Source organism: Rhinopithecus bieti, unplaced genomic scaffold, assembly GCF_001698545.2.
Source record: "Rhinopithecus bieti isolate Rb0 unplaced genomic scaffold, ASM169854v2 scaffold_57691, whole genome shotgun sequence".
In the NCBI taxonomy this organism is placed as follows: domain Eukaryota; kingdom Metazoa; phylum Chordata; class Mammalia; order Primates; family Cercopithecidae; genus Rhinopithecus; species Rhinopithecus bieti.
This window is the reverse complement of record NW_016824383.1, coordinates 3,412,303-3,431,432: the sequence shown is the minus strand read 5'-3', so window position 1 is coordinate 3,431,432 and position 19,130 is coordinate 3,412,303. Positions and strand designations below refer to the sequence as shown.

The 19,130-nt window shown below is 40.3% G+C and overlaps 1 protein-coding gene across 1 annotated transcript in view; it reads right to left on the bottom strand.

Annotated features, from left to right (window-relative positions):
• LYST (lysosomal trafficking regulator) overlaps nucleotides 1-19,130 on the bottom strand; it is a 212,151-nt gene that overhangs the window by 10,673 nt on the left and 182,348 nt on the right. The window contains 4 exon segments of the mRNA XM_017862282.1: nucleotides 4,451-4,548; nucleotides 4,829-4,968; nucleotides 14,327-14,425; nucleotides 18,449-18,585. Coding sequence (XP_017717771.1) covers nucleotides 4,451-4,548; nucleotides 4,829-4,968; nucleotides 14,327-14,425; nucleotides 18,449-18,585 — 474 coding nt within the window.

Sequence of the window (19,130 nt, the reverse complement as noted above, 5' to 3'; positions counted from 1 at the left end):
GGGATTTGATTATTTTATCACTAAAGAAACTTTTCTAAACTTAATTAAAAAAAAAAAAACACCACCCAACCAAATTAATTCTAGAAACTCGGTTACCGTGGACTAAATGTCTTCCCACTACCCTGTTAAGAGTCCGAACTGCTCACTAGAAAGATATCGGCTTATCCCCTTATAAAATGTTTTATAGGTCGCCTTATTTAAATTCCACTACTGACCTCCCAACATTTGAGACAAAGGATCAGTTTCTTAGAAACTATGTATTTAGTCTATCTTTCACCCTTTACTCCCTGAAGACTCAAAGCCTCCTAGCACAAACTCCACCCCTCAAATTTCCAGTTCACTGACACCAACCCAGAGATCACATCCTTATCAGAAGCTGGAAAGAGGGAAAGCTCGAGCCCATCTGGGAAGGACCTTACCTGCTGCTCTTAACAACTGAAACAGTAATCCCAACTGCTGAAAAAGGGTAGACCCATTAAACCCAAGTCAAGAAAGCATTGCCCTCTTCAAAGCCATGGACTGTCGTCCCAGGGCCAAGTCCCACCAAAGTAATGTTAAAAAGAAAAGTCTAATCAGTCTGTCTCTTTTTTTTTTTCCTCTTCTCTTTCCCTTAACCACCTCCCCCCATTTTACTATTAATGTAACTAAGTCAAGCTCACCCCAAACTACGACTTTTAATGCTTGTTTTGTTACACCCTGCAGGAACCTTCAACGCCAAAGAGAAATAGCGTCAGAAAAATACCTCTGCCCCTCCAGGGAAGCCGCTACTGCCCCCTTATCCTGCCTATGGTGGGGGGATCGGCACTCTCTCCCCAGTTTACATTCTCAATGGGCATATGTTGTTTAGATCACCAAAAATCAAGGTTAGACATCCTCAGATAATTGCGCCACCCTAAAGCCTTACCTCCATTTCACCAAAGGAGTCACCCCCACTGCCCACAACTGTCAAACCTACCAGTGCAACCCGCTACTAGTCTCTATTATTATCCCTACCTCTAGCAACTCGAACCCCACCTTAGGCGCTTCTGTGGTCTAGGAGAAAATGTCGTTAGAAAGGACTCTATAGGCTTCTCTGAAAAGCGCTTTGTTTCTTCCCCTCTATCCTCTATTGTTACCCCTTCCCCAAGACCATCCAATCAAACCATCTCCCATTTCATGCCCAATGACAAAATCAAGGTAGTTGTAATAAAAGTCAAGGATTTAAAACAAACTTCAGCCATAAAAACTGGGTACCAAGATATAAATGCCTGGCTGAAATGGATTAAATATTCCATTCACACCTTAAATAAAAGCAATTGTTAGGCTTGTACAACAGGCAGACTAGAGACTCAAATCGTCCGCTTTCCACTTGGATGGTCCTCTGACCAACAGAATATGAACTGCATAGTAGCTCTCTTCCAAGACCCCACAGCCTGGGGCAGTAAGGCATGCCAATCTCTCTTGTTACTATTCCCAGAAGTTAAAGGCTCTGTGGGTCAGCCCTTGAGAGCTATTTGGCCTCCAATTAACACTGTCAATTTTACCTTGTGTCTCTCACGATGAGGGGAAAATTTGGAATTCCTTGGAAGCCTAACAGGATGCAGTGAATCTAAGCCTTTTCAAGAGTTAACCAGCCAGTCTGCCCTTGTTCATCCCCAGTCGGATGTATGGTAGTACTGCAGTGGACCACTATTAAGTACTCTGCCAAGTAAATGGAGCGGCACTTGCGCTCTAATCCAATTAGCCATCCCTTTCACCCTGGCATTTCATCAACCAAATAGAAAGAACAACTGTAAAAAAAAAAAGTGCCCCCCCTCAGGTCTTTTGATCCTCACATATATATAAATGCCATCAAAGTTCCATAAGAGGTGCTAAATGAATTTAAAGCCAGGAATCAAACAGCTGCAGGATTTGAATCTATATTGTTCTCATGGGTAACTGCAAACAAAAATGTAGACTGGATAAATTACCTTTATTGTAATCAACAGAAGTTTGCTAACTATACTAGGGATGCCATTAAAGGAATAGCTGAACAATTAGGTCCTACCGGTCAGATGGCTTAGGAAAACAGAATAGCCCTTAACATAATATTGGCCAAAAAGGGCGGGTCTGTGTCATGACTGGATTCCAATGTTGTACTTTTATCCCTAACAACACAGTCCCCAATAGAAGAATCACAAAAGTCTTACAGGGCCTTACCACCCTAGCAAATAAATTAGCCGAAAATTCATAGAAAAATGGTTTAGAAAATAGAAAGGACTCATAGCATCAGTCTTTACCCCCCTTGCAATTGTTAGCAGTGTACTCATTCTTGTAAGTTGCTGCATCATACCTTGTATTCCTGGATTAAGGCAAAGGCTTATAGAAAAAGCCCTTACCAAAACCTCTCTCTATTCTCCCCAACCCTACTCAAATAAGTTCCTACTCTTAAACAACCAAAAGGAACTACAAAGCCAAGAGATGTTAGAAAAATTTAAGAAATCTGAAGAGGAAGAACTATAAAATCAAAAGAGGGGAAAGGTGTCATAAATAATAAGTTCCAAGCTCCCTTGGTCTTTCTTGCTCCGTACACAGCCCCCATTCTTGCTTAATTTGTAACTAGCAAACCTCTACATGCCCAGACATGCCCAGACTTGTTCTGTAAACTACCCTTTCTGCCTTAGCAACAGTCTCTTCCTCCCCTCCTCTGGCAAACTGCATGTTTACCATATTTAGAAAAGTTTAAGTCTTAGGCAACTGGGTTAGTTTAGATTTTGCAGTCCGACTCCAGCCAATGAGGAGAGGACACAGCAACAGGAGCTGTGTTAGGGATAAAAACCTTTCTCTCCTTTGTTCGGTGTGCTCTTACGATTGGTCAGACACAGGCAGCACCTTTCTGCAGAAGTAAATGTGCCTTCCTGAGAAATTTTCTAAGTGCTAGTTTTTCTTTATGGCACCAAGCACTTGTTTCTAACAACTATGTGCCAGAAAGTGGTGCACCCTAACTCCACAACCCTGACTCCAGGAGGACAGACAATCCAGCACTCAGGACACTTCCAGACCTGGCCCTGTGTACCTCTTCAGCTGGTGTTCATTTCTATCATTTATAATAAATGATAGTTGTTAAGTATAAACAGTGTTTTACTGAGTTCTGTGAGTCATTCTAGCAAATTATTGAACCTGAGGGTGGGGCTCATGGAAGCCTCCAAATTTGCAAACTTTTAGTGTCACAATTGAATTACATGGTTGGACACCCAGTTGGTGTCAGAGAATTGGTTGGTGTCTGGAAAAACACCATACATTTTGTGTTAGAAGAAAAGAATGTAAAAAATGCAAGCAAAGGATAGAGGACTACCCACTATAGGTATGTCCAACACTGAATGGACAGAAGAAAGAAGCAGTTTTTCAAAGGATCCTTTGCATCTTAAGACCCTTAAAAATAGAAATGCAAACAGAAAATTCATGAATTTTCCAGCTGTTCTTTTCTGCTGGATATATTGGTTTCTTAACATGTATATATGAAACAACAACAACAAAAGACTCTTCATTAGGTGATATATTTTTGTCATGTAATTTTTAAGGCAAATTATACTTCCATTTACTGTTCTATACTATTGCTCTCTCTCCGAAACTGGAAGACATATATTCAAGCTGGACATCTGCTGAGGCTTTTCATTTAGTCAGAAGTGTTAAATAAAATTTATGGTAGGCCAGTGTTTTGGACTGAGCTCCTGCACTAGGCCCTAACATACCAGATTAAACCAGAATGGAGTAGTCACTTGTGCGAGGTGACACACAATCAAACTGAACTTGGAAATGGGCCAGTTTTCCAAAAAACAGGAGATTCACAGCAATCGATGATAAGGGATCACTGAGTTGTGCTGGTATGATAAGGAAATCCCTTCTGCTTTAATCCTCTAAGGAAGGTAACTGTGGAACGATCAATCTGAGTTTTGTTCCTTATTTCTGCTTTCTTCAGCTTTTTCTGCCTATAAAGCCTACCTCCTCTGCTCAGCTCACTGGGGTACATTTCTACTTCATAGATGGAATGCTGCCTGATTCATGAATCATTAATAAAAGCTAATTCAATTTTTCAACTCAATTTGTTAAAATTTTGTTCTTTCACAGGAGGAGGGTAACAAAGGTAATAGTTATAAAGCAGAAGCAAAAAAGGAGAGAAAAGTCAAAACCAAGAACACTCAAAAAATTATGTAACAATAATTTGCTTAGCTTTACATGTACTCAAATGCAATTTTACATATATCAGGAAAACAGTTAAATTATGACAGTACTAACTTCTGCATAAGCTGAGGCTTAAATTGATGAACTCAGTCTCAGACCATATTGTACTTCTATACATGTACATGCTTTTACCAAAGTATTTAGATCTGGCAGGGACCTGAGAGAACGGCTTGATCTAGGAGGTAACCACTGGCCGAATGTGCTGGTAGAGCACCAGCCAGCCCTGTGCTTTGGGTTGGAGCAAGCTCACCTGAATCACACACAGTAGCAATGTCACCTGAGGTTTCACTGGCAGAGACAGCCGTGACAGGGCTTTTGTGTCCCGCCAGACTTTGTACATAGCATAACCTGAAAGACAAAATACATGATTTTGTATATGATCATTAAATATAATTATTCTCTTATTTTGTAATTCTTTTTCTCAGTCTATGTACCTATTGTACATAAGGCATACATGTTTTCCTGATTGTTTGACTTCAATAAAATATAAAGGTAATCTTACTACCTTTAAGCATGTGTTTCATGGTTAAAATGATTATAATGTAAAGATATTATTTTGGTTTATTTCATATAGCAAAAATGGATATATTAAAAATGCTGTGTTTGATTTGGAGACCTTCTTCTGTACCTGTTTAAATCCCATATGATGCAGGTTCCGTCTCTGCTCACACTTATCAGTATACTGTATGGTTTGCAAACAAATAAGCTGGTTATCTCTTCTGTGTGACCATAGAGATGTATCTGAGTCTCCATTTCTATCTCTGATGGCTGAAATTTTAAAATTAAGTATAAGATAAAACCACAACAAAAGTATTCTAGTATAGTATCTCAAAAATAAAACAACCAAAGTGACTCAAATGGTCTTCTCAAACATATCATTCTTCAATCCTATTCAGAGTAAAACAAAGAAAGAAATTTAAAATTTTAATTCCTCATAATTTCAACTTATCTGTTTTGTTTTGTCTATTCTTGTCCAATCTTTGTTCAAATATACATGTATTTTATAGTTGTAATATTGCCACATAAAAAATATCCTATTTTATATTTTACATATTCTCCTATAAGCATTTCCAATTTTGACATTGTCTTCAAAATAATTTTAATAGTGTTATCATATTCTATACAGTTAGTACACCGTAATTTACAAGTATCCTTAATTGACAGACATTTAAAATTGTTTCTATTTTTTTCAAATTATAGATAATACCATAAATTCTTCATGTATAAAAGATTTTTAGTAGATTAGAGGGCAGACCTTTGGGAAATAAATAATTAAAGTTTTTTAAGAAGAAATGCTTCTGTAAAAAAAAATTCTGGGTGTGGTGGCTGATGCCTGTAATCCCAGCACTTTGGGAGTCTGAGGTGGGCGGATCATGAGGTCAAGAGTTCGAGACCACCCTGGCCAACATGGTGAAACCCTGTCTCTGCTAAAATTTCCAACATTTTCCTAGTGGGTCCATGAATATTAATAACTTTATAGTTCTTGACAGTATACTTTCAGAACGTGTCATACCAATTGGTGCTGTTACCAATGGTGATGGGGCCTAATGCTACCGATACTCAACAGTTATGGCTTGACTTTCTAAATCAAAGCTTGCAAACTGGTGCTCTGAGGGCCACATTGGCTCACGGATTCCAGATGTCCACACAGGGTTTGACTCTTGCTTTGTTAGGTTAACTATGTGTTATTATAAAGCATTTCAATATTTCCCCTTCAAAATTATAGAAAAGTAGAAAGAATAAGTATAATAAAGACCTATATACTAACTACCCAGTTTAACAAATCTTAACATTTTATATTATCAATTTATTTTTTAAATAAAGCATTAAACATTGTACATATAATTTAGTACTGTTCCACATCCTATTTCTTCTCTCTTGTCAGAAGTTACTACTATCCTAAATTTTGTATTTATGTTCCTATGTAAGCTTTTATACTATTATGTTACTATAGCCATAAACAACATACTGTATAATACATACATGTATTATATTGTATTTCATGTTTATGAATTCTAAATACATGGTATTATTTTTTAGGTATCTTTTGCCTTTTCTCAAAAACACCATTGTTTTGAAATATATCTGTGTTGATATATTAGGTATAGCTATCTATCTTAGCTGCTCTGTAGTCCAGTTACATATTTTTATATACATAAAAATACATATTTTACACTTAAAGAATGAAAAGACCAGGCAATACCAGGCTCATATTATTCCTTAGAACAACTGGCTTGAGCTGTTTAGCAACTGCCTGTTTATCTAGGGCATGTGACCTTCAACTGAAAACCGTCACAGCGACCAGATCAGCTTTTAACAAGAGCAAGAGTCGGAGGCCTGGACCCCCGGGCCCTCCCTTTAGAGCCATTCCGGCTCTTGGATTGTGACCCTCTCCACAGCCAGGAGTTTGCAGAGCCACTGGGATATGCCCATAACCCATTTCAGATCATGCTTTGAGGTATGTAGGACCAAGGAATTCCCTGCTCTAAAGGACCTGAGCCCCTTCCTTTTCTGCTTGGGTTGCAGCATTGAGTTTGTGATTCGGCCCCACTCTAAATCTTTGAAAATTTCCTAAGTTTCAAGTGGCAATCAAGGTTGCTTTAAATGATATTTATTTTTATAATAAAATAAATTATGAAAGTTATAATACTTTTAACTTTTTCATAAATTATTTTCTTAACTGCATTTTTTCTGTGTGTGCCTGGTTTTGTGTATTTGTCACTACATTAAAACATTTATTTGTGGGAATTCCTCTATTTGTGGAACAGAATGCAAGTAACTTCCTTGTTTCTGCCAGATGACACGACCCCCACACCAGCCTGGGGCCACCTTAATGCAAAGTGAAGTCTCTGAGGATCCTAGACAACCCAGGGAATTCCAGCCCAGGATATAACTCCACGCAAGGGTTCTCCCATGCAACTCATTTTCATTCTGAGAGCACAGCCCGTTAGGGACCAGCCTTTTGGAGGCGCACTCTCTTGGCACTCCCCAGCTTGCTTAGTTCCTGAATTCTGTCTTCCATTTCTTCCATAGAGGCTGTCCAAGGACAGTGTCAGTGTTTCAGGATTGACAGTGTCCTCAGGGCTAAAGTTCCTTCCTGCTTATTTACCTCTCTGGCTTGGTAGTTTCTTATTAGCTTGTCAGATCTTCAATGCTTTTAAGGCCATATATATATATACACACACACACACACACACACATATACAGACACACACACACACAACTAAGACTGAATAAAAATATATTTTATTAGTATATATTTACATTATATTAAAATATATACTTATAGGTTATATTAAAACATGAATATATTTTATAAAGATATATTTTTGTATATTTTAACCAGTCTTCATTGTTTCAGGGGAGGATTATTCTGAACAACTTTTTTAAGAAACAGGAAATCTCTTGTTGGCCATTGGCCATGATCATAGTTTTGTTTATTTTTTTTTGCTTTTTGAGACAGGGTCTCACTCTGTCATCCAGGCTGTGGTGTAGTGGTGTGATTATAGCTCACTGTAGCCTCAGACTCCTGGGCTTAAGTGATCCTCCCATCTCAGCCACCTGAATAAAAGGACTATAGATGTGCACTACCATGCCCAACTACTTTTTAATTTTTTTTTGTGTGGAGATGGGGTCTTGTTATGCTGCCTAGGCTGGTCTCAAACTCTTGGCTTCAAGTGGTCCTCCCACCTGGGAAGGCCTCCCAAAGTGCTGTGCTGGGATTACAGGCATGAACCACTCGACTGGCCTACAGATATTTTAAATAAGGACAAACAAATGACTTTTTTTTTTTTTTTGAGACGATGTCTCACTCTTGTCATCCAGGCTGGAGCACAGTGCCGTAATCTTGGCCACTGCAACCTCCACCTCCACCTCCACCTCCTGGGTTCAAGTGATTCTCCTGCCTCAGCTTCCCAAGTAGCTGGGATTACAGGCACCTGCCACCATGCCCGGCTAATTTTTGTATTTTTAGTAGAGAAGAGGTTTCCCCATGTTGGGCAGGCTGGTATCGAACTCCTGACCTCAGGCAATCCGCCTGCCTCAGCCTCCCAAAGTGCTGGGATTATAGGCGTGAGCCACCGTGCCCGGCCTACAAGTGATTTTCATATTAGAGAGAGAGAGAGAGGTAATGTGGAATGCAACCAATACATTTATTCATTCAACAAACATTGCTGAGTATCCCTTACTCTGTGCCTGTCACTAAACCAGGAGCTGGGGATGCACATGTGGTTCCCCTCCGGGAGCTCCATAGCAGTAAGGAGTGAGGGCTACCAAAGATGATTTTCACAGAGAACTCCGGGGACCCACAGATAAGTCGTTTCCTCAGACTGGGGACAGGGAGTGAAAGCAGGATTCCCTGGGAGACGGCCTATAAACTGAAGTTTTGAAGAACTGGCAGAATGTACTCAAAGAAAAATGGCTGTCAAAGGGCACTCTGGGCTAAGAAGACAGCATGTGTGAGGGAAAGGAGATATGAGAGAAAGTGGCACTGCCAATGTTACTGGGAGCAGGGTAGGTAGGGAGCAGGAAGAAATGGGGTGGTGAGGTAGAGGGGGCAGTAAGGCAGAGAGGGGTCAGAGCACGGAGCCTGGTGTGTGATGCCTAGCAACCTACATTTTACCCCCCAAGTAATAAACAGTCACTGAAGTGTCTGGGGCAGGAGTAATGTGATGCAGTCGGCATTTTAGGAAGGCCATTCCAGAGCCTGCAAGGAGACTCAACTTCCAGGGACATGAGACTGGAGGCCAGGACACCAGTGAGAAGGTCAACATAGGGACCCGGGCAGGATGCAAAGGGCTGAGCTGGGTCAATGGTCAGGGGGACACCTGGAGGAGAGAGGTTTGACTCATTTCTATTTCTCCTGCCAAGAATTGCTGTGATTCTTTAATCCAAAATTCAAATTTTAATTGTGGGAAAATCTCAGTCATCATCTCTTCACAGTGGGCCTTTCTCCCATTCTCTCATCCTGTAACTATTCACCACATTTGGATGTTCTCATTCTAGGCCTCATACCCCCCTTTCCTCATTTTTTTCTTTATCTTTCTATTTTATATTCTGTGTAATTTTTTTCAGTTCATTAATTCTGTAATCTGCTGCTTAACTAGCTGTTCCAATGAATCGGCTGTGACACCTTGGGCAGGTTACAAGAAGGATTAACTGTATGTTTCAGTAGTCTCACGTAAAAATGGAGATAATGACAAAACCTACATCAAAGGGTTATTGAGAAGATTTAATGTGTGGCTCACATCTGTAATCTCAGCACTTTGGGAGGCTGAGGCAGGAGGACTGTTGAGCCCAGGAGCTCGAGAACAGCTTGGACAGCATAGTGGAAACCCGTCTCTAGAAAAAAAATCAAAAAGTAGTAGGGCATGGTGGTGTGTGCCTGTAGCCCCAGTTACTGGTGGGGGGGTGGGGATGGGGCTGAGGTAGGAGGATCACTTGAGCCTGGGAGGTTGAGGCTGCAGTAAGCCGTGATGGTGCCACTACACTCTAGGATGGGCGACAGGGCAAGACCCTGTATGCCCAAGAGGAAAGTGGAGAAAGAAGAGCAACAAGGAAAGGGAAGGTGCCTTAGCTCAGCAGGCTGCTGGTGCACACAGAAAGGAAGCCCCAGAGAAGCATGTGGCAGACAAGCAGTGAGAAGCATGCTGTGCAGCCTCAGGAAGCCACAGCAGGCACCACTGATGCAGGAGAGGCCATGAGCCAGGTGGGAGATGAGAAAGGAAAGTACCAGACAACCTGGGGCTGGAATACAACGCACAGCACTTAGAATAAGATCATCCTCACATCTGTTTTATGCTTAGGGCCAAGAGTTAAAACCATAGAAATGTAATCAGATGAAAGAATATAGAGAAAAATAAAGATACTTGAGCCCAAAATTAATACATCAGAATATGTAAAGAGTTTAGAACAATGCCTAATACAAAGTAAGCACTCAGTAAATATTAACTATTATTTTTATTATGTCATTTCTAGAAGTTCTGTTTTATTTTTTCCACACATTGTTTTTCTCCAGTGTCCCAATTTTAAACAGAACAACTATCTCCAATTCACTGAGTACAGATTAGTGGGTTACTTCGACATTAAAACTAAAGTGAGGCTAAGGTTCTACTTGATAAGTTACAAGTTTGGTCTCCTTGGGCCAATATTTTCCTAAAGTTTTAGGCCATTCTCCTACTGACCATAGTCAATCCCATTCAGTATTGTAAAAATTATGTCAGAAGAAACAGAGAGTACAGATTTATTGACCTATTCTCCACCTTTTACTCTGTAAAATGAGTAACAGTTATGGGTAAACACAACACAGGGCTCCTAATAGTAGTATTTGATAATTGTTTAATAAACTCTGCACTTTGAAATGATTGCAAAGGCTAATTTACTAGACAATTCACTGACGGGTCAGAAAATAACTTCCGGTGGGTAGAGCAGGTCTCTTGTGCTGGCGCCTTCTTTTAAACATTGTTCTTGAACAAAGTAATACTACCTTGTATAAGCTGCATACATATTCTTCTACCACCCTCAAGTTAGAGAACAGATATATAGGTCTTCACTTATACGAAGATGACACGGCCACGTTACTTAGTGGCAGAATAACCCGACAGCAACTATTTGTTGTGATCAGTATGATCACATTTAGAAGATATTCTCCTCTAACATTTAAATGTTACCAGTGATCACATTTAGAAGATATTCTCCTCTAACATTTAAATGGCTTATAGGTAACAATCCCATATCACAAGTCAACTTATTCATCATTACCTAGAATGCATTTTAGAAGACTTTATCTTGGGTGCTCCAACAGAAACTTACGGTGCTCAAAGTTAGATATGCTTACTAGCTAAGGAAAGTATTTCATAAGATCCCCTTGAAAGTATTTTCAAACAAGGATTTGGCGACATCTCATGTGGCACTGGGCTGGGGGGGGGGCCCATCTTTTGTCTGTGTGGAAGACAATCCAAAGGAGGACAGGAACACTTTTAAAACCATGGCATTCGGTGGGTCAGGAAAGCCGAAGAATAGAAACCAGTGAACACGAGGTGTCTCCTGCTAATCTCACAGGCTCAGGGTCAGAATCACAACCTTAGAGATGCCAGAATAGCAACATGATCCCTGGGAAAAAGCAACAACAATGTCTACAAATACCCAAGTAATTTCCCCTCAAAGCAAACTGATAAAACTATACTACTAAGTTAGATTTTTTTGGCACTGTTTAATAGTAACTATTAATCTCATGATTTGATTACCTAATAGGTGGAAAAAAATCCTATAAAATTAGCTGAAAATCTGCTTTAAGGCAAATATACAATTGAGGAAAGCTAAGCAACATAAGCCTTCACAAGTGTGTCATGACCTCAAAACTAAAAGAAGTGTATGTCTTGCAGTATTTAAATTGTAATAGCTATGCTCTTGATCTGCTTCCTCAAAGCTATCCTGTGCACACTCCTATAGTGACAGCTTAACCTCTTTTCTAAAACCCGTACTGCACACTGTGTTAGTGTACAATTAAAAATGGAGAAGTTGGGAAAACTAAGAACAAGGCTGTTCAAAGTGTTGGCAAAAGCAAAAGGAAATAAAAAGCAAAAGATAAAGCCAGTTTTAAAAAAAGGTGTCCATGTCATGATGCAAAATGATCCAAGTGCACAAGCAGACAACTGCCCTAGGAGCAGGGTTTAGAATAGATTTGTGGGAGAAAGTCAGAAAGGGGAGCTCAGAAGATCAAGGGCAAAGGCAGCATGAATATTACAGATGTTATAAAATTAACATTCATTTTAAGCCTTTGGGAATCAAAAGGTGATAAAAGGAGACATTCAAAAAGTTGTGACACTTATATTCTCTGCTTATATCCTTTTTAAAAAACAATTTCAGTCAGGTCTCACTCTGCCGCCCAGGCTGGAGTGCAGTGGTGTGATCACGGCTTACTGCTGTGATCTCGACCTTCTGGGCTCAAGCGATACTCCCACCTCAGCCTCCCTTGTAGCTGGGATCACAGGCGTGCACCACCATGTCTGACCAATTTTTTTATTTTTGTTTTTTGGTAGAGACAAGATCTTGCTATGTTGTCCAGGCTGGTCTCAAATTTCTGGGCTCAAGCAATCTTCTTGTCGTGGCCTCCCAAAGTGCTGGGGCCACAGGCGTGAGCTACCACGCCCTGCTTATATTCTTTTAGAATTCTTTTTATCATGGCATGTAAAAACCTCATCACTGGCCTCAATCTTTTCCTGCCCTGCTTCTGTCATTCTTCTCCAACACATTACCCTCTAAACTACACAGAAAATATTTGCTATCCCCCAAAAACCCAAGCCTTTGATTCCAGGCCTTGTGTAAACTATTTCCTCTGCCTGAAATGTTCTTTCCTCTTCCCTTCACTTATAGTAGATTGATCCTTTAGGATCCAGCTCAAGTGTAACTTATCAGGCTCCCTGATGTCTGGATGTCCTTCTTCTGTGGTCTTTTATCCTGGGTGTGAGCCTTTCTCAGAGCATATACCCCACTGTTCTGGCTCCTAAACCTGCCCTTCTTTGCTTCCTCCCTGGATCACTGCAGTGGCCTTCTCGCTGGTGTCCTGGCTGCCAGTCTCACGCCCTTGGAAGTGCTTCCCCTTGCAGGCTCTACAGTGGTCTCCCTAAAATGCTGACTGGATCATATAACTCCTGCTTAAACCATTTTAATGGCTCCTTAGACTAAGAGACAGAAACAAAATATGGTCACATTTATACCTCAGGGACCATGCAAAGAAACTTAACAAGAGTTCAAAAGGGAATAAGCTTGGAAAAAAAGGTAAGAACCTGGCTGGGCATGGTGGCTGACACTTGTAATCTCAGCACTTTGGGAGGCCTGAGGTCATAAGCTCGAGATCAGTCTGACCAACACAGTGAAACCCCGTCTCTACTAAAAATACAAAAATAAGCCAGGTGTGGTGGTGGGCGCCTGTAATCCCAACTACTCTGGAGGCTGAGGCAGGAGAATCGCTTGAACCCGGAAGGTGGAGGTTGCAGTGAGCCGAGATCACACTATTGCACTCAGGCCTGGGCGACAGAGTGAGACTCTGTCTCAAAAAAAAAAAAGAAAGAAAAGGAAGAACCCGGGAGTCACCCTATGCTAGAAATACAGGTTTCACCCAGTAAAAGAGATTTAATACTATAAAGAAAATTATAATGGGAAAAAATGCACAGTGAAAATTCTGGATCAGAATGATGATTACTGAGTTATCAACCTAAACTTGCCACACATCCTCAACTGCACCACAGGCAGATTGAAGAAACAAAAACAGGCCGGGCCTGATGGCTCATGCCTATAATCCCACCACTTTGGGAGGCCGAGGTGGGAGGATCACTTGAAGCCAGCAGTTCAAGACCAGCCTGGCCAACATGGCAAAACCCCATCTCTACTAAAATTACAAAAATTGGCCGGGCGTGGTGGCGCATGCCTGTAGTCCCAGCTACTCAGGAGGCTGAGACACGAGAACTGATTGAGCCCAGGAGGCGGAGGCTGCAGCGAGCCGAGATTGTGCCATTGCATTCCAGCTTAGGCAACAGAGGGAGGCTCTGTCTCAAAAAACAAAAACAAAACAAAACAACCCCCCAAAAACAGTAAATTAAAAGAAGCCTTGCATAATCTGTCTTATTTTCTTCCCTGTTTTATAATTCAACTCCAAAATCCTGGGAGTTCAGTGAATGGTTAAAAAATAATAAAATTTCTTCCAGTAAGTGGTACAAATCCAGACAGACTACTTAGATTTTGCTGTCATTTAGTTCACCCAGAAGGTATGGGAATGCTGGACATTAGGGTTTCTAAGCTTTCAAACTGATAGACTCTTACAGTATACTCCTAAGCATTCAGGTTGATATCGCAAATACAGGTAAGCACCAAATGTCATTTAAAAGCCTAAATACAAAACAGATCATAACTCAAAATACTGTCTCTGAAAAAAAAATAGGACTACTACAATTGTTTTCAAGAGTTTTCATGATTCTAATAAACCCTAAAGATTTTTAAGACCTAATGTAGGCAGAAGATTAAGGTATAAACATTTTAAGTTAATCTTATGCAAAATGAATTATACTTCATAAAGGTTTTCTTCCCTTCATTGACAATGTGCTACCCATACAGAAAGCCCAGAACCTACCGTGCTGCTTGTAAATCTGTTTGTGTAGGCTGTGACGACACCGCATTTGCTTCCAGTAAACAGCTGGCAACTGTCAGGCACCCAAGCACAACTAGTAACCTTTAAAAAAGGACAAATCAAAGATGATCATGTTTTAAAAGAATGAAAAATACTTCTACTTTTCTGACAACTATTTTTTTTTAATCTCAAAAATATTAGGTAAACATTTCTTGAAACAGTTAGAAACGTGTCAGATATAATAATATTCTGTAACTTTGAGCCAAATGTCTAAATGTTGTTTCCCAATTAAAATATATTATAATGTGTATATGTGCCCGTGTGCAGATGTATGTGTATATGTGTATATATATTTAGATACATTTAACAAAATGATTCAGGATTGATGACATCCAAGGTTGAGTGTGAATGTGTGTGTACTTCACACATTTATTTGCTTTTTGCTTTTATTTTCCTCAGTTTATGTCTTTGGTGGGGAAACAGGGTACATATAAATAGAGGGACTGCTTCTAATAGTTCTAAAGATTGTTAAGCAGGAGAAGAAAGAAAGATAAATGTGAATGTAAAAGATGGGATTATGCCTTTGGTACAAAATCCCTCAGTCCTAACCACGGAGGCACCATTCAGGTTTGAGTTAATTTTCTGTGTGGCCTGACAGGTCCTCTTTTCCACGCCAGCTGACCCCCACCCTGTGTTGTACTCTTGAAATTTGCTAAGATAGTGGATCTTAAAATTCTCATCACACACATAAAAATGCTAACTATGTGGGGTGATGGATGTGTTAATTAGCCTGACTGTAGTAATCATTTCACAATGTATGTATACATATATTAAAACATCACATTGTATACCTTAAATATATACAATTTCATTTGTCAATTATATTCCAATAAAGCTAGAAAAAAATAAAAATAAGAATTTTAAACAACTTTATTCAAGCTTTGGATCTGCTAAACTAACAGTCAATTTACTTGGCAAAAACAATTTGACTAAATGCTTGTCTTTGCACTGGTGAAAATATATTAGTGAATTGGAAAGCTTCTTTAAAGTTATCTATCTTTGTCCTCTCTTCGCACCACATCAATCTAATGTAACAGTACCCAACTCTTAAATAGAAGGAATGCCTAGTAATTAAAGGTGGAAAGAATTTGATTGAAAGCTTTTATCTTTAACATTGCATTGAAAACATTCAGTTAATACTGATGATGATTTCATTTGTTTTTCTTCACTTTTCATTGGAAAGTCAAGATGTTTGTAAATCCAGATTATTGATGACAACAATAAATCTGCTCATAAATTTGTGTCAGTGTATTTTGACAGGTAGAATGTATTGTATATCTAACTCCCACTGTACATATTTCTCTGTTTTCCCAATTTACAATAATGCCAAAAAGGGTGCAGTAAGGGACATACTGATTCTATAATACGTTTTTGTGTTTTCATTTATTTTGTATATTCATTTCCAATTTAGTTTTATTACCAGCTTTGCCATGATTTATGGTTATAACTTGTTTGTGTTTGGATATATATATTTCTATCTGCATAAAAAGGCTCTGATTAATGCAGCCTGATATGTTTCAAAACTAAAAAAAAAAATCTTATTAAAGTTCCTAGTAAAGTTGTTTTTCACTGTCTCTTTATTCTTACTTCTGTCAGTTTCCTGGTAAGCTATATAACAAATGGTGGCAATATTTTGGTCTGGGATATTGAGGGTTATGCAAACAAGTCACTGCTCCTCTTGCTTTCACTGCTAAAAATTCCCCTAAGTAGCTTCCTCCATTTCTAAAGAGCTCAGGGAATGGGATACATTTTAGGACAGATGATAAGGCAGCAGGTATTATGTAGGTAATGGAAATCAGAGGATGGTAAGAGAACTTTCCATGGAAAGAGAGTCAAAAAAGAAGGCTGTCCACACAATTAAGAGTCGGTAACAGCTGCAGCAGCAGTACTGTATATTTACACGGTATTCTACAGTTTACAACTTTCTTTCACAAACACTGGAAACACTTTACAGCAGCTTTCTGAGAAAGTAGTGTGAGTACTATTATCTTGGTTGTAATGAGGAGGAAAGAAACTCAAGTTTGGATAGGTTAAGTTACTAGTCAAAGGCTGTAGTTAGTATATAACAAAGCTGGGACACTAACAAAGATCACAGGGCTATCGGCCCAGTGATCATGATGCTTGAATATCCAGTCCATTTAGGAAAAATCATGTATAAAAAATGGCACTATGGTTACAGAAAATGACTCAATGACAAAGGTGAGTGAACACTGAGAAGAAGGCAATGTTGATTTGGTTCAAACACTACGCCCTTTACTGATGTTGAGTAGGAGATTATGATAATACTCTCTCAATGAGAAAATGGGTAGAAAACAAATTTGGGGAACACAAATCATGGTAGTTAGGAAGTCTGTAAGTACTATAAACATCAGCTTCTCTCTCTCTTTTTTTCTTTGAGACGGAGTTTTGCTCTTGTTGCCGAGGCTGGAATGCTATGGCACGATCTCAGCTCATTGCAACCTCTGCTTCCCAGGTTCAAGCGATTCTCCTGCCCCAGCCTCCCGAGTAGCTGGGATTTACAGGTGCCCACCACCATGCGTGGCCAATTTTTGTATTTTTTAGTAGAGATGGGGTTTCACCATATTGGCCAGGCTGGTCTTGAACTCTTGACCTCAGATGATCTGCCTGCCTTGGCCTCCCAAAGCGCTAGGATTACAGGTGTGAGCCACCATGCCCAGCCTAACATCAGCTTCTTGACTGGACAAGTTGCAAGATAAAAACTGGCTGCTTGGCTAGGCACAGTGGTTCACGCATGTAATCCCAGCACTTTGGGAGGCTGAGGCGGGAGATTAAGCTGAGGTCAGGAGTTTGAGACCAACCTGGCTAATGTGGTGAAACCCCGTCCCTACTAAACATACAAAAATTAGCCAAGCATGGTGGCACATGCCTGTAGTCCCAGCTACTTGGGAGGCTGAGGCAAGAGAATCGCTTGAATCCGGGAGGCGGAGGTTAAAGTGAGCGCAGATCACACCACTGCACTCCAGCCTGGGTGATGGAGCGAGACTTCATCTCAAAACCAACCAACCAACCAACCAACCAACCAAGCTAGCTGCTATCAGTCTGATTTTTTTTTTTTGCGACAGAGTCTCGCTCTTGTTGCCCAGACTGGAATGGTATGGCGTGATCTTGGCTCACCGCAACCTCTGCCTCCTGGGTTCAAGCGATTCTCCTGCCTCAGTCTCCTGAGTAGCTGGGATTACAGGAATGCGCCACCACGTCCGGCTAATTTTTTTTTTGTATTTTTAGTAGAGAAGGGGGTTTCCCCATGTTGGCCAGGCTGGTCTTGAACTCCTGACCTCAGGTGATCTGCCCGCCTCGGCCTCCCAAAGTGCTGGGATTACAGGCGTGAGCCACTGTGCCCGGCCAGTCTGACTCATTTTTATGCATTGTATTTAACTATTATAAAGATTCCACAAAAACATTTACACAAGCCAGGCACAGTGGCTCACACCTGTAATCCCAGCACTTTGGGAGGCCAATGCGGGTGAATCATTAGAGCCCAGGAGTTTGAGGCCAGCCTGGGCAACATGGAGAAACCCTATCTCCACAGATAATATAAACATAATTCAGGCTTGGTGGCATGCACCTGTAGTCCCAGCTACTTGGGAAGTTGAGGGAGGAGGATCACTTGAGCCTGGGAGGCGGAGGTTGCAGTCAGCTGAGATTGTGCTATTGCACTCTAGCCTGGGGAACAGAGCAACACGCTGTCTAAAATTAAAAAAAAAAAAAAATTGTTGGCCGGGCACAGTGGCTCACAGCTGTAATCCTAACACTTCGGGAGGCCAAGGTGGGCAGATGATGAGGTCAGGAGATTGAGACCATCCTGGCTAATAAAGTGAAACCCCGACTCTACTAAAAATATACAAAAAATCAGCTGAGCATGGTGGCAGGCGCCTGTAGGCCCAGCTACCCAGGAGGCTGAGGCAGGAGAATGGCGTGAACCCAGGAGGCAGAGCTTGCAGTGAGCCGAGATGCGCCACTGCACTCCAGCCTGGGCGACAGAGCGAGACTCCGTCTCCAAATAAAATAAAATAAAATAAAATAAAATAAAATAAAAATGTTTACCTGGTATTGTTGTGAACTTTGAATGAAGTTTACTGGAGGCTCACTTTGTTTACTCTTCAACCTTAAAATATTATCAGCATATCCCCAGCTCAGGATGGCTGACCACTGAATGTCTGTACTGTTCATGCTTCTCACACCTCAAGGAGAAGGAGAAAGAAAAGTATCAGATTGTTACTGCTCCATTGTTACATGAAAGCCCCAAACTGGCAGATTAAAGGGTGAAGTTTACATAGCAAAACATATCATTTGGTGCAAAACCATCTTTATATCTCTAAAATGGAACATTTTCTTAGTTTTATTTCTTTAATGCTAATAGGATTCTGAGGGTGGGATTATATTTTTTCACTTGTGTTGTTTTGTCTGGGATTTATTTGATTCAGAACTAAAATTTCTGTTAAGAAATTATTATAAAAGAACATGATAGTCAAGCTTACTCTTTTCATGTTCTGAGACACCTTTTCTTTTAAAAATAAATATGAACTAGATACTATTTAACTTTCTAGACACCCAGGATAGACAACTGCTAGTAGCAGGAAGACAACACTGCTAGAGTGGAAGCAACACCTGCCCTGAGAAGGGATCATTTAATCCTGTCAACTGCAGGACTGTGTGTGGCAGACCTTCATTCAAGGAGGCTCTGTTCTTCTCTCTCTCTCTCTCCTTTTTTTTTTTTTTTTTTTTT